Source organism: Alligator sinensis, unplaced genomic scaffold (assembly GCF_000455745.1).
Source record: "Alligator sinensis unplaced genomic scaffold, ASM45574v1 scaffold839_1, whole genome shotgun sequence".
Taxonomy (NCBI): Eukaryota; Metazoa; Chordata; order Crocodylia; family Alligatoridae; genus Alligator; species Alligator sinensis.
In genome coordinates, this window is record NW_005841885.1 from 1,342,377 (window position 1) to 1,354,572 (window position 12,196).

A 12,196-nucleotide genomic window follows, 5' to 3' on the forward strand; every position below is an offset into this window, starting at 1 on the left:
GGGCACGTCCACTGGCTCATAGGTGATCTCACTTCCATGCGTCTACCAAACCCCTATGGGAAGGTAGACTAGGAAAAGGCACTTGTCCACTCCCTCCAACCAATACCCTCCATCTCAAGAGAAAATGTGTCTTTAACCCTTTCCTCATGTGCTCACCATGTTCTTCATCTTGGGCAGGCGTCTCTGCCAGCAGTTGTAGATGAGCCCAAGGATGATGATGATGGCGCAGATGGAGCCAATGATGACCAGCACCACAAACAATTTCCCATAGTCACTGCGGGGCTGGCTGGGGCGTGACTGGCAGCTTGTGGTGGTCGTGTAGTTCTGGATGCCAATCTGAAAGTAACCAAGAAGAAAGGCATGATAGACTGCTTGAGGGTAACACTCAGAGGGTAACACTCAGAGTCCCAGTCACTGCTCATTGCACAGGCTCCCCCAACACAAGCTCACAGCCACTAACAGGCACAAAAGCTAGACTGGGGAAGTGGGATGTGCTGTGGGATTGAACCTGATAACAAATGTGTCACACAGTTGGGAGGCAGAAAGCACACAGCTCAATCTAATAGGGTCTATAGATCTTTGGCAAAACCCTGATCTAGTTCTGCTATGGACTGAGAGTGGGTAGAGGTCCTCTTGGATTGCCAGCAAACAAGGAGTCACCTCCCTGCTCAGGGCTCATGCAGGTATGTGAGGTGGAGTAGCAAGTCAATGGTTTGGAGCCCAGGATATGCTCTAGAAACGGCTACCTGATAGGTAGAGAAAGGGAAGTCAGGCAGGCAGCACAGAAACACAGCATGGGAGTCAGGAGCTGTATGTTTAAGTAATAATGTGCAGCCTCTTTTACTCTAGCCTAGAGTCACAAAGGGACAGGAGTAAAGACTGGGGTACCGGTGTTTCCTGAAGAAACCCTGGTATCCTGTTCCTACCTGAGCTGACCTACTTTTGCCAGCTTACATTTGGGCTCTGGATATTCCAGAGGCCAACAGGACACACAGAGCATTCATAAGAAATGATCTGTGGTACAAAGCTCTAATTCAATCCACAACTCTACTAGCTGGCAAGTAAGTCTCCACTTGTTACAGGGAGAACCCAGGGATAGAAAGGGCAAGTTTTGGCCATAGTTACCTGGTGAGTCAGGGTCAGAGAGAAGCTAAGAATGGAGGGTTTTCCAATCCCCTGTCCTCTCCCCTGGACTATGAGAAGGACTGCCAAAATTTAAACAAAACCCTTGCTTGCTAGAAACTGGACATCAGCAAACACCACTGAACATTGCTGACTGCTCACAGTGACTGGGCAGATTTCAGAAAGGCTATGTATCAACTGAGTAGTAAGTATGAAGCGTGTAAGAAAATATCCTCCCTCTTCCATCCAAGCTTATGATAGCACAAGGTCAATGTGATGAACAGTCTCTTTCATTATTGATAGGGCTGGAGCGTGAATTCCAGGTGGTGAGGCTGCTGGGGTAGAATAGGCCTCATTGTCAGATCCTTGCAGGTAGCTTTAGCTTTCTATAACCAACAATGGTCAAACTGTGAACCAATACAAATGCTTCTCTTGGGTTTTCCATGGAAAGACCGGTTCAGGTTGCTGACACTTAGCTGCATGATTTCAGCAATGCCCCTAGACAGGCTCTTAGCACTTTCACTGGTGTAAGCCAATCAATACCTCACTGAGCGCTTAATTTGCTTTGTCTGGCTGCACCAATTTGTTAAGTCAGAGGCATGCATCTACCAGCACACTCTGGGCCCAATCCGGTCATCACTTACATTGGCATAAAACAGAAGTAACTCCACTAAAGTCACCAGAGTTACATCCACTTGTGGGAGAACAGAATTGGGCCCCTTCTGCCTTCCAGTCCAAGGGTGCAAGGTAATGATCTATCCTGTGCTCTTTTCTTCCCTGCTTCAGCCTTCTTCCAAACTACCTAGGGTCTCTGGGGAATGAGAGTTTGACGAGTAAGTGAGGTTGGCAATGGCATTCTAATACTGCCACCAAGTCAGCAGAACAGTGCCTGCCAGCCCAGGGAATCCGACAACAGGAAAAAAGAGAAACCACACATATGCTGACAGTTGCACGCGCACACACACACGTGCATGCATGTATGCATGGGTGCACACACACACACACACACACACACACACACACACACACACACACACACACACACAGATTTTCCCTATATAATGAAAGCAATCAGAATCTAGCTCTGAAGGACATCCCCCCCAATGCGGTCACCTCACCCAAGCTGTTCAGCAGAGACTGTGACAACTGGCAACAGGACAAGGAGAGCTCTAGGCTGGAGGCACACTGAGTTAGGCTGACCTTGCCAGAAAGATCCCACAGGTATAATTTACAGAGACCCACACTGGCATGCTGGGAAGGAATTCATCCCTGTGGGATCCCCAGGATGTAAAGAACAACTTTAAATAGTGCTTCCAGAAGGAGTGGATGACTCCTAAATCAGCTACTCTTAATGGGAACTGACATTTGATGATTCTGCTGTTCCCAGGGCAGAAGGAGGGTGTTCCACCAAATTGCCAAGTCATCAGATGGCTTGTGCTGGGTTCCCAGTTAAGAGAGAAGCATGGTCCCAGTTTTCTCAGGGTCTGTTTTAATCACTTCTCCTGCTTTTCCAAATGTCGCCAGACGAGGTCTTACCTCAGCTAAACTCCTCTTCACGTCTCCCAGGGCTGTGAGAATGTCTTTTGTAGGAATGACACCTGGTGGAAAAAGAACTGGACATGAGGGAATGAAGAGGTCAGCAGCACTGCCTGCTCTGCTCTAGCTCACTTGTTCAGACAGGGCACATGGGTGTCACATAGGAATGACAGGGTGGGATGTGAGAAGGAAAGGGGCATTTTATAAGGCAAAACCTAAGAGTGAATCTAGATGAAAATGAGGACTGGCTAGAATCCGGGAATCATGGTGGCAACTTCTGTGCTACCAGCTCTGACCACTCATTTCAGCCCAGAGCTGCAGCACTTCCAGCTGTCCCCGAGTCCTTGCAAAGCTTTGCTGACACAGTGCTGTCCTGACCTGCAGCATCCTTAAGTACATGTGTTGTACTGTGTAGAACCCTCTTGCAAAACAGCCTGCCAGGCATGATGCATACTGCAATGCCTTTTCCATGCTAGGGAGAGACACTCACCAGCACTGAGCAGTGCCCTTCTCTTCATTTCCTCATGTGGATGCTCTCAAGTCAGGAAAAAGCATGGCTGGGCAGGTAGAAGTCAAGGGGCCCTGTTCCCCGACCATAACTAGCCCAGAAGCAAAGAAGGACCCTAAGGAGAACCACATTTTTCAGAGCATAACACACTTCAGCCCTGGAAGTTTCCTGACTAGGCACTGAACTCCAGCTCAAGAGCTGCCCAGCCTGGCTGAGCTGCAGAGCTCAGCTTCTCATCTCCAGAAGGCTCCCTCCAACACAGAAAGTTTGCATTATGATCCCATGTGCTTACCAGACACTGTTAGTTCATAGAGGGCATGATCCAAGGTGTTAGGAGACATGCGCTGATTTAAACCACCAACACAGAAAATACCATTCATCACCACTCCCCAGGGATGGGGGTATACTTTGTAATGTTTGTGGGGTACAGTGCAAGTCAGGCATAGCAAGAGAGTAGGACCTTTATGCCCTAAACAAGCAGCTCCCAGTGGATCAGAGCACACACTGAGCAAGCCAACCCAGTCTGGTGTTCAGCGTGTGCACCATGGCTCCGGTGACTCTAGCAGCAGGGGAGACAGCAATAAGCAGACAGCAAAGGAAGGAGGGAAAAAGCAGGGGGGAATGCCTGTCAAGTGTGTAGAAGTCTATCAAGGGAGTGTGTGAAGCAGAAGGCATGGAGGAGGGAAGGGAGGAAAGAAGAGGAGAGCAGGGCGAGAGAGAGAGAGAGAGACTGAGACTGTGAAGGGCAGGAGGAGAAGCTGGGATTTCCCATGACTGTCAAACCAGCTGCACGGAAGCCCAGAGGAGTGGCATGGGGTGAGGAGGAGGCATGCACAAACACACTAGGGATAGCTAATGTGGAGACCACTGTACTGTACCCTAGGAGGGACTGTTGTGCCATTGGAAGTGGGAGAAAGATTGAGACCAAACAGAGCAGGGAAAGCTCCTTCCAGCATTACTAAGGTTCTCCGTTGAAAAACATGCTCTCCCCACAACCTCCCTCAACTCTTCTTGCTCAGCACTTACCCTGCTCCCCTGCCAAGGTCATTAGCAGGTGCTTGTCATTCTCATTGGGTTTGCTCAGAGAGATCAGCCATTGGCCCTGCAGTCCATCTGTCTGCCTGGAGAAGGCATCTTCAACCAGAGCCAGCAGCTGTGGACCCCTCTCCAGCCGGAACTCCTCCTGCAGAGAGGGACATGAGAGCTGCTTCTCCCAGAAAAAGAGGAGCCAAGGGTACTGGACATACTAGATCCATAGAAGCAAATGCAGGATAGAACAGACAGGCTAGGGGTGAGTGAGCAGGACAGCAGCCCTGGATGCTGACTTAGGGGGACCAAAGCTGGCAGCTACCACCCTTGCCAGCCCAGCCACTGCTGCCATCACCTGGAGCACAAACCTTCCCAGTTACATCTCTGGGGACTGAATGGGACCTTTGATGGGATGATATGGGGCATGCAGGTTCAATCCCACAGCACATCCCACTTCCCCAGTCTAGCTTTTTTACTGGGGAAAGGACCCTAGGGGGTTCACATGCTGGTTTAACTCTGTCAATGCAGTGAATCTGGCACTCCCCAAAGCAAGTACCTTGTGCTCTGTGTGTGTGGCGAGGGGTCCAACATGACTTTTACAGCCTCAGCCCCACAGAGGCCCCTTTATGGCCTCATCCACCCAATCCTCACTCTGTGTTTTCCTTTGCAGCACCCTTCACCTGCAGCTGGGGAGCACCTCCTCCCTGCCGTGGGGTTGGGACCCTAGAATTACTTCCCTGGGCACAACTGTTTTCTCAGCCTGCAGTAAAAAAATAACTTCAGGAGCAGGAAGAAGGTGCTTAAATTGAAGGAAAGACCTTGCCTCTCCCAGCGCCCAGGGCTGGTTGGGGACCCAGCTTAGCCTGACACGTTCCATCCCTTGGAGGCTCCTTTTCCACTTTCCCACTCTTGTGTTTCTATTCCTGTCTGTGGTTGCCATGCCAACCCAAAGGCCACACAGATGATTAATAAATGCTAGCGCTCCTGGTTGCCATGGCAATCCCAAGCGCTCAGGGCAGGCATAGGTCTGAGCAGTGAATGGTCTAATTGGAAAAGACACGGATGACTCGGGCCTGAATCACAAGGGTCTGTCAGTGCCTTGTCTCATCAGGTTATGGATTCCGGCTGAGGGAGCATATGCAGCAAGGCAGGAAGCCAGGAGAGGCATGGGGAGAAGGTACTGGTGGAGGCAGCTCCTCTGCTTTCTTTCTGGGGTCTCCCACCCAGAATCTGGGCCAGGCAGGCAACATACTATGGCCAAGCGGCCAGTTCTCTGCATTGCAATGTAATGGACCAAACATCAGCTCTTGTTACAAAGCTCAGCAGGGATTTAAGAAGCTGGGGCTGAAGGGCAGGCATCATAAATGAGCCTGAGGAAAGAAGCTGGGCTGCAGCTCTGCAGAAAAGGACCTGGGAGTTACCATGGACAATAAGATGAATATGAGCCAGCAGTGTCCCTTGTTGCCAAGAAGGCTAATGGCATCCTGAGCTGCATTAGTAGGAGTGTTGCCAGTAGGTCAAGGGAAGTGATTATTCCCCTCTATTCATTACTGATGAGGCCACATCTGGAGTGCTGTGTCCAGTTTTGGGCCCCCCACTACTGAAAGGATGTGGACAAATTGGAGAGAGTCCAGCGGAGGGTGACAAAAATGGTGAGGGGCCTGAGGGACATGACTTATGAGGAAAGACTGGGGGAACTAGGCTTATTTCATCTAGAGAAGCGGAGACTGAGAGGGGACTTAATAGCAGCCTTCGACTACCTGAAGCAGGGTTCAAAAGAGGATGGAGCTGGACTGTTGTCAGTGGTGACAGATGACAGAACAAGGAGCAATGGTCTCAAGTTGCAGCAAGGGAAGTTTAGGTTAGATATTAGGAAGAATTTTCTCACTAGGAGGGTGGTAAAACATTGGAACAGGTTACCCAGAGAGGCTGGGGAAGCTCCATCATTGGGGGGTTTCAAAACCTGGCTAGACAAAGTTTTGGCTGGGATGATCTAGTTAGGGATGGTCTTGCTCTGAGCAGGGGGTTGGACTAGATGTGACCTCCTGAGGTTCCTTCCAACCCTGACTTTCTATGATTCTAAGAAAGCTGGAGATGGAATAGTTCAATTAATGGAGGCAGCTCAAATAGATGGCATTGGAGCCCTTCCACCTTGGCTGGAAAGACTGTGGCCACAACACTGCTGTAACATGGGGCAAGGACAGGTCTCAGTGCTAGAGTGGACTCAGGTTCAAAAGACTGGTGAATGAAGGCAGAGCAATGAATGGGCATGTTCTGCTGTAGGGCCAAATCCTGCAGACTTTACTCGGACAGATGTCCCATAGATGCCAATGAGAATTTTGCCACAAGACAGGCTGTTGTGTTGGCTCAGTTTACAGCCCAGCAGGAAATTAAATAGACTGCCTACCTAGACTTATCATACAGAGCTTGGTCAATGTGGGTGCTAGAGGCAAAGAGTCCACAGCCCAAGCCTTCAAGATGCTGAGGTCCTTCATCTCCTGCTGACCTCAGAGGAACTTTGGGTCACTCATCACCTCACAAGATCCAGCCTTTCAAATGATTAGAGATATTTGCAAGGGTTTTATCCCTAGTAAATTATTTTAAATAATCTCCCTCCCACTCCCATTCCCAACACTTAAAATATAAACACTTCCTTGCAGCATTGGAAAGCTAAACATCACAACCGTAGAGTATGGGAGTCGGAAAGCAAAACTGAAAGAGTTGGGGGAAGTCAGCCTGTCTAATTCCACTGTCTAGATTGCCTGAATTTCAACAGACAGCAAGCAAACTGCTTCAACTGCAGCGTGGAGGTAGGATGGGGGAGAAGGGTCTGATTTCAGTTTCAATCATATTAAGTGATAACAGAACGCAGGGGAGGGAAGCTATGCTCGTGTTAAATATTTATGTTGACATGTGTCACCTTGAATAAGAAAGAGAACAGCGTACATCACTTGTTGGGAAATATTTGCTTTGAAACATGAAATCAAGTAGAAAAACAGTTTGAGTCTTGTCTTCCCCAGGGCAGCATCTGTGTTTGGGAGGAGAGTAGCCAAGGACTTGACAGCAAGGCACAGCTTCAATTAAGGGGGTTTGCAATTTTTGATTTTCACTTCTCAGCTCCATTCCAGTGGTTAAAATAAAGCGTTTGCAAAAATCCAGGGAGGGGAGTTACCATATACCATTCAATTAACAAGCATCTGTGTTTTGCACTGATACCTGAGGAAATCTGATGGTGGCCATGGTGGATGGGAAATCATCACACATCAAACTGTAAATGTGTGTTCCAAAAAAAGGCACTTAAATGCTATGAAAGAAGCTAGCAGTCAGGAGGCTTAAAAGAAATGGGAGGCCTTCTATCCCTTTAGGAAATCAATGCCAGTCACTCTATACAGTTATTGTTTACAAGTCCCTAAGGGTTCCGATTCTCTTTCTAAGAAGACACCAATATACATAGGCCAGTGCTCAAGACAACAGAAGCAAGCTAAGTTCTTAGTCTAGCATGGGGACCCTAACATTGCAAAACACAAAGAGGGAACAATATGTCACCAGCAAGCCATTTAAACTTCCAAAACAATAAGACATTAAAAAATATTTAGAAAATGATGACACCTGGAGACTTGGTCCTGCTTATAGTAAGCTGTTAAGGGCATGAATAAAAGGCCCATAAGAGCTCTGTAAAGTGACTGGGATCTATTAATAGGGATATACATGGAGCTTTGGGCTCATCAATTAACTGCAGCTTTATGGGACTGATGCGCAAGTATTGGATTAGCAGACCGTGTCTGGTTAACTGCAGAACCTGATAACAAATAAGATAACTGAGTAGGAAGGAAAGGCACTTAAGGAAGATTTAAGAGGCAGCTGGTTGGCACTTTGAACCATTCACTCTGGAAACAGGTCTTTATTTCTCTGAACTCTCAGAAAGATGTGGGCGTAGATAATCATACCTCAAAGCAGGAGAAGAGGAAAACAAAACAGGCCTTGAAAACAAGCTCTTATCCTGCTATAATCCCATGTTAGCGGGAAAGGACAGTTTGGACATGCCATTCTCTAGATCAGATTGGGAATAAAGGTCCCTTCTCCCGGCCGGTGGCCATCCAGGTAAAAATTCCAAGCCTGGTGTTACTTTTCCACAAGGGAAACCGATTCTGATCTCCCAGGCTGTACTGGAGTTATTGTGAAACTAAGAACAGTTGCGATGTTTGCCTTCACAGTTACTGTGCTGTCAGCTAAAACACAAGGCCTGGCACAGCCTGGGATGCTGAAAGTATAGAATATGAACACGAGTGAAGTATAACTACCAATTTGAGCACTGGTCTGGTAGCCAGCAACTTTTTGGTCTCCATCCAGTGATGACACAGCCTCATTCTAAGCTATGAGCAAAACACATTCTCTACCAATAACTTCCCCCCTCTGTAAAATAGGAATAAATTTAGCCTCCCTCTCATGGGGGATGTGAGGATAAGTATTTGTAAAATGTTTTGAAGATGAAAAAGTTCTGACACCAAGCTTTATCTTTCCGGCTGGATGGTCCTATAGCTAAAAGCACAAGTGTAGGAGCCTGGGGATCTAAGTCCTAGTCCTAGTTTTGCCACTGACTGGCTGCCAGACCATTGGCCTGCCAGTTCTCCTGCCTGACCTTCAATTTCTTCAGCTGTAAAACCTAGCCAATATTTATTAACATCAGGAAGCTGAGGAGAGGCTTGACACAAAGAAAGAATGAACGGGATGTTCATTTTCATAAATGTTACACCAACTAGCACTGCAGTGAACATCCACAAATCATGACAACTGAAGTGTGGTAGTGCTAGAGTGATGTTGTAGCCATGAATTCCATGTTCTAGGAAATACTAGGGTGAGAGACAAGGATTTTTGTAGGTGACGTCTTGTGCGGGACCAACTGCACGACTGGGATAGATTTAGGTAAGCCTGACTCAGCCCTGAAGAAGAATGCACTGCATTTGAAAGCTTGTCTAAATCTATCCCAACCATGCAGTTGATCCAATAAGAGATATCACTTACAAAATCATTGATTCTCATGAAACAAATGAAAGTTAGCCAAAAGCCAGATATCTAATTTCCCCAATGGTTATACACAAACCATTTTAAAAGGATGGTATTGCTCTTCTGTTCAGCCAATAATGAGAGAAACTAACTAAAAAGGCCTTTATAAATACTATGAACTGGATAAAATGCATTTATTCATTTCTGCAATACCTAGTGTTTATTGCCTGGGGTCTATCTACTGGGAACTGGAATTATTAAAAATGATTTTGACTGTCTCTCTTGAATTTCTAAGTACTTTGAGACTCTTCTATGTAAATTGTGATAGGTCTTTCCTAGGTACAATTACCTGAGAAGGGTGGTCTCAAAATTGAAACCCCTATGCTCCTTACATCAGTTTCAGGCTGAGGTATGAGGTCAGGTGAAGCATTTCTGGTTTTATGCCTTGTAGGTATATGTGAGGGTTTGAAGTGGCAATGCTGGGCACTCTGAGTAAATGCCTACCTGTGTACACAAGAGATTGGTCCAGAGGCCTTTACAGTCTTCTTTGCCTATGAAGCACTTGTAAAGGGCATCCAGAAAAAATTAGCAAGCATCCTTTTAGAAGCTCATTTGAAGATCTGTGACAAAGACTTTCTGGGTTGAAAAATTCAGTTTCTAAGTCCTACCTCTACTATCTTACCTGTTAAACACCAGAAAGGGATGAGAGATGCACACGATATACAAGAACTGCAGTTTCACAACCGCAGCAATCACTGCACTATCTACTTGTGCCAGCCCTGGAAAACATCCTACCCCTCCTGGAATCCGTCACTCTAACAAACCTTTTGCTGACCTCTGCAATGGTGACAGCTCAGCATTAGTATCTGACACTGTAAGTCCCCTTTCCTCTCATTCTAGTATGGTTGCTTGTGTCTGACTTACACAGTCGATGTTATCCGACATGTTCAGGATGATGTAGTTTTTCCCTGCCAGGTTACTCCAGTCCTTGCAGATCACCTAGAAAGACAAAGCACATATACAGCTGGGTCTGGAAAGAAAATGCATCTCCCTGCTGCAAGCACAAAAGCAGATTGAGGGAAGGAAGAGAGGGGCTGTACTCTATGCCAGGCAGGTGTCTGAATCCTTGGAGAAACATATATGTGTTCCCATATCCTGTTTCTGGAGGGGATTCACTGCCTCTCGCCAGACTGGAATAGACACACACAGAAAAGGCATTTCCTTTTTATCTGAGTGGTAGTAGACTGCAGTCCTCTGTGAATCCATAGAGCAGGGACAGGGCACTGCCATGTCAATGTGCCCCAGTCCTGCCAGACTGGAGCTTTCTCATGAAGCATTCACTCCTCTGTGGCTTTACTGAGGTTGACAACAGGCACAGGGTAGGGCAATTAGGGCTAATTGCAAGTGATGGGAGATAGACACCTATCTCCTTTATTACCTTGTGAACAGAGCTAAACACTCAAATGACTTAACCACTTATCTCTTTTTTGGTAACTAGACTCATTCTGTGGGTGGCCTGCACATTATCATAACAGAAACCCTAACCAGCAGCTTCACGGTCTTTACGTAGCTGCTTGAATCCAGGTCTTCCACAGCTCATGCTAGAGCTCTAACCACTGGACCATCCTGCCTCAGCCACAGGCATGTTTATGTACAGCCTCCTGCCCCTCCCATCCCCCTAAGAGCCCTTCTGAGAAGCCTCCCAGCAGAAATCTGCACACACAGCCCTTTCACAAGCCTTGCACCTGGCCAAGCAAATGGAGGCAGCAAAGATTAACTCCATCCTCCCCATTCACCTCAGAGGTGCTTGGACCACTCGCATGCCCAGCAAAACAGCCTGAAAGGTAAAAATGGGCTCACAAGGAGCTTTTGCTGCCCAAAGGCCAGGATAAGCATAGGCAGTCCTCAGAAACAGAAAACCTCTGTGCAAGGGTTTCTTGGTGACTCCTCAGCACCTGAGGTCTGGTCTACATTATGGAGTTTTGCCAAATGAACTTGCATCTACACTCAAAGCTACTCCTTTTGCCAGCATGGTAACCACACTTCACTGAGAGAAAGGCAGCTGCTGCTGCCACACGACCAACCTGGCAGCTGGCACGTGTGGACATGCACGTCCCTTATGCCAGTCTCTCTCCAGAAGCTGGTGATTTCCGAGGATGCACTTCATGCCCTGCCAACACAGCTGCTTAGTGGAGTTGGGAGGTGTGAACAAGCTGCAGTCTACCAACAGGCTACTGCTGGCAGGTTAGCCTAGTACGCACTAGGCCTGAGAGGGTTCTGGCACTCAGAGATGTAGTGTAACACCACCTGCAAGAGCACTGGGTTTACAGGGACTATGTATGTGTAAATGCAGACAGATTCAGCTGCCAAAGCTTGAGCTCTGCCAGCACAACGCTGCAGTGCATTGCAGCGAGGAGGCACCCCCCTGGATATGGCACAAAGGAAGGAAAATGTCCCTTGCAACATTTTTGGAGGGTTGCTTGAGGAAGAGGTGGTGAAGGAGAAATCCCCAGCGACTATTTCCATCAGCTGCATTTTGGGGCAGCTGAAAGCAAGGACAGGCAAGGATGATGGGTTAGTAACTAGGCACCTTCATGTGGAGCCCTCCCTCCACCCCACAGCGTGGTACCTGAGGGGAATTCCAGGGCATCTCTGTTGGCATCACAGCTGCAGGGCTGTCCTCAGCCTGTGGTGCAAAGCTGTCCTCCATCACCAGTGTAGTCGCCAGCTGGGTGCTGTTCGGGGCAGAGGTTGGGGCCGGGCTGTCAGCACTGTCCCAGGGAGCGGAGGAGGAGCCGAGGTTCCAGGAGCCAGGAGGACTCTCAAATACAGTCTTGGTATTTGGGGAACCACCTCCAGGAGATGCTGTTATCTCAGCAGCCTCCTCGGTTTGCTCCATTCCAGTCAGCATGGTGGGCTGTGTGAGCTCTCCTCCAGCCTCTGTTGTGGGATTTCCCAGCTCAGCTGTTGCTGTGCTCTCTGTGAGCTCCATTCCTG

The 12,196-nt window shown here is 48.0% G+C and overlaps 1 protein-coding gene across 1 annotated transcript in view; it reads right to left on the minus strand.

Moving 5' to 3' along the window:
* PODXL2 (podocalyxin like 2) overlaps positions 1-12,196 on the minus strand; it is a 44,584-nt gene that overhangs the window by 4,709 nt on the left and 27,679 nt on the right. Inside the window, exons 4-8 of the mRNA XM_025196853.1 lie at positions 11,829-12,196; positions 10,124-10,198; positions 4,193-4,349; positions 2,659-2,720; positions 157-336 (exon numbers count right to left, since the gene is read on the minus strand). Coding sequence (XP_025052638.1) covers positions 157-336; positions 2,659-2,720; positions 4,193-4,349; positions 10,124-10,198; positions 11,829-12,196 — 842 coding nt within the window. The remainder of the gene's footprint in view (positions 1-156; positions 337-2,658; positions 2,721-4,192; positions 4,350-10,123; positions 10,199-11,828) is intronic.